Below are 973 nucleotides of genomic sequence, written 5' to 3'. Positions count from 1 at the left end.
TATATTGCTTCTTCCACCCCACAGAAGCAGAGGATGCATTTATCAACAAGGAGAAGGTGCAGAAAGAGGTGAAAGCTGCACTCTCAGAAAACGCCACGCTGAGCTGCGAGGTGGCCCAGGAGAAGACCGATGTGAAATGGTACAAGGAGGGGAAACTGATCACCTCGAGTAAGAAGTTCAAGGTGGAGTCGGAGGGCAAATCGCGTCGTCTGGTGGTGGGTCAGGTGGAGAAGAAAGATGCTGGGGAGTACACCTGCGAGGCTGCTGGCCAGAAACTGACCTTCAAGATCGATGTCACGGGTGAGTGAATTTGCTGCATCTCTGTTTTACATCCTGAAAAAATTGAAGGAGAGAAAAATTACGTGGCTTGGCAAATTGCATCTCAGCAGGCAGTGATGGAGCCAGTATTTAAATTCTGCTGTTTTACTCATGCGGTTGTGTTCAAACTATTAGATCTGTCTCCCTTCTTTGAAAACTAAGAATGCAGCGGATTTCCGTAGCCCAAGCCCAGGGCAGGCTGAAAATCACTGGGGAATATTCCTGGGAATCTGGTGGAGATGCACTGAAGCAAAATGAGAATTCAATAATTGCAGGAGAAATTAAAGGACACAGAAAATCTTCTGAGCACAAGAATTCTCTTGTGAATGCTCCTTCCTTAAATAAAGTGTCTCTTTATTATGGAGGAAACCTTTTTATTATGGCCTCTGCCAACTAAAAGGAAATACTAGAACTGGTCTCAGAAGCAGTAGCTGAGGAAACCAGGTCTCTTCACAATGACATTAGCAAGAACAGGATTTAACCTTGACATCCCTCCGTTGGATCTTGATGAATTTAAAGCAAATTGAGGAGTTCATATATTAGATTGCTTTTTGATTCTGTCATGGTGCGGTGCTAGGCAAATACCATGGGGGCTGGCTAATTTTCATTCGTTAGAATCAGAGAATCATTAAGGTTAGAAAAGACCTCTAAGATC

General features: G+C 44.0%; 1 protein-coding gene across 1 annotated transcript in view; it reads left to right on the top strand.

Moving 5' to 3' along the window:
* The window catches only part of OBSCN (obscurin, cytoskeletal calmodulin and titin-interacting RhoGEF), a 214,003-nt gene that overhangs the window by 44,142 nt on the left and 168,888 nt on the right, over nt 1-973 (top strand). Inside the window, 1 exon segment of the mRNA XM_019471183.1 lies at nt 25-300. Within this exon segment, the coding sequence (XP_019326728.1) occupies nt 25-300 (276 nt within the window).

The sequence above is a fragment of the Aptenodytes forsteri genome, unplaced genomic scaffold (assembly GCF_000699145.1).
Source record: "Aptenodytes forsteri isolate BGI_AS27 unplaced genomic scaffold, ASM69914v1 Scaffold80, whole genome shotgun sequence".
Classification (NCBI taxonomy): Eukaryota; Metazoa; Chordata; class Aves; order Sphenisciformes; family Spheniscidae; genus Aptenodytes; species Aptenodytes forsteri.
The sequence above is the reverse complement of the archived record's forward strand: the minus strand, read 5'-3'. Positions and strand labels throughout refer to the sequence as shown.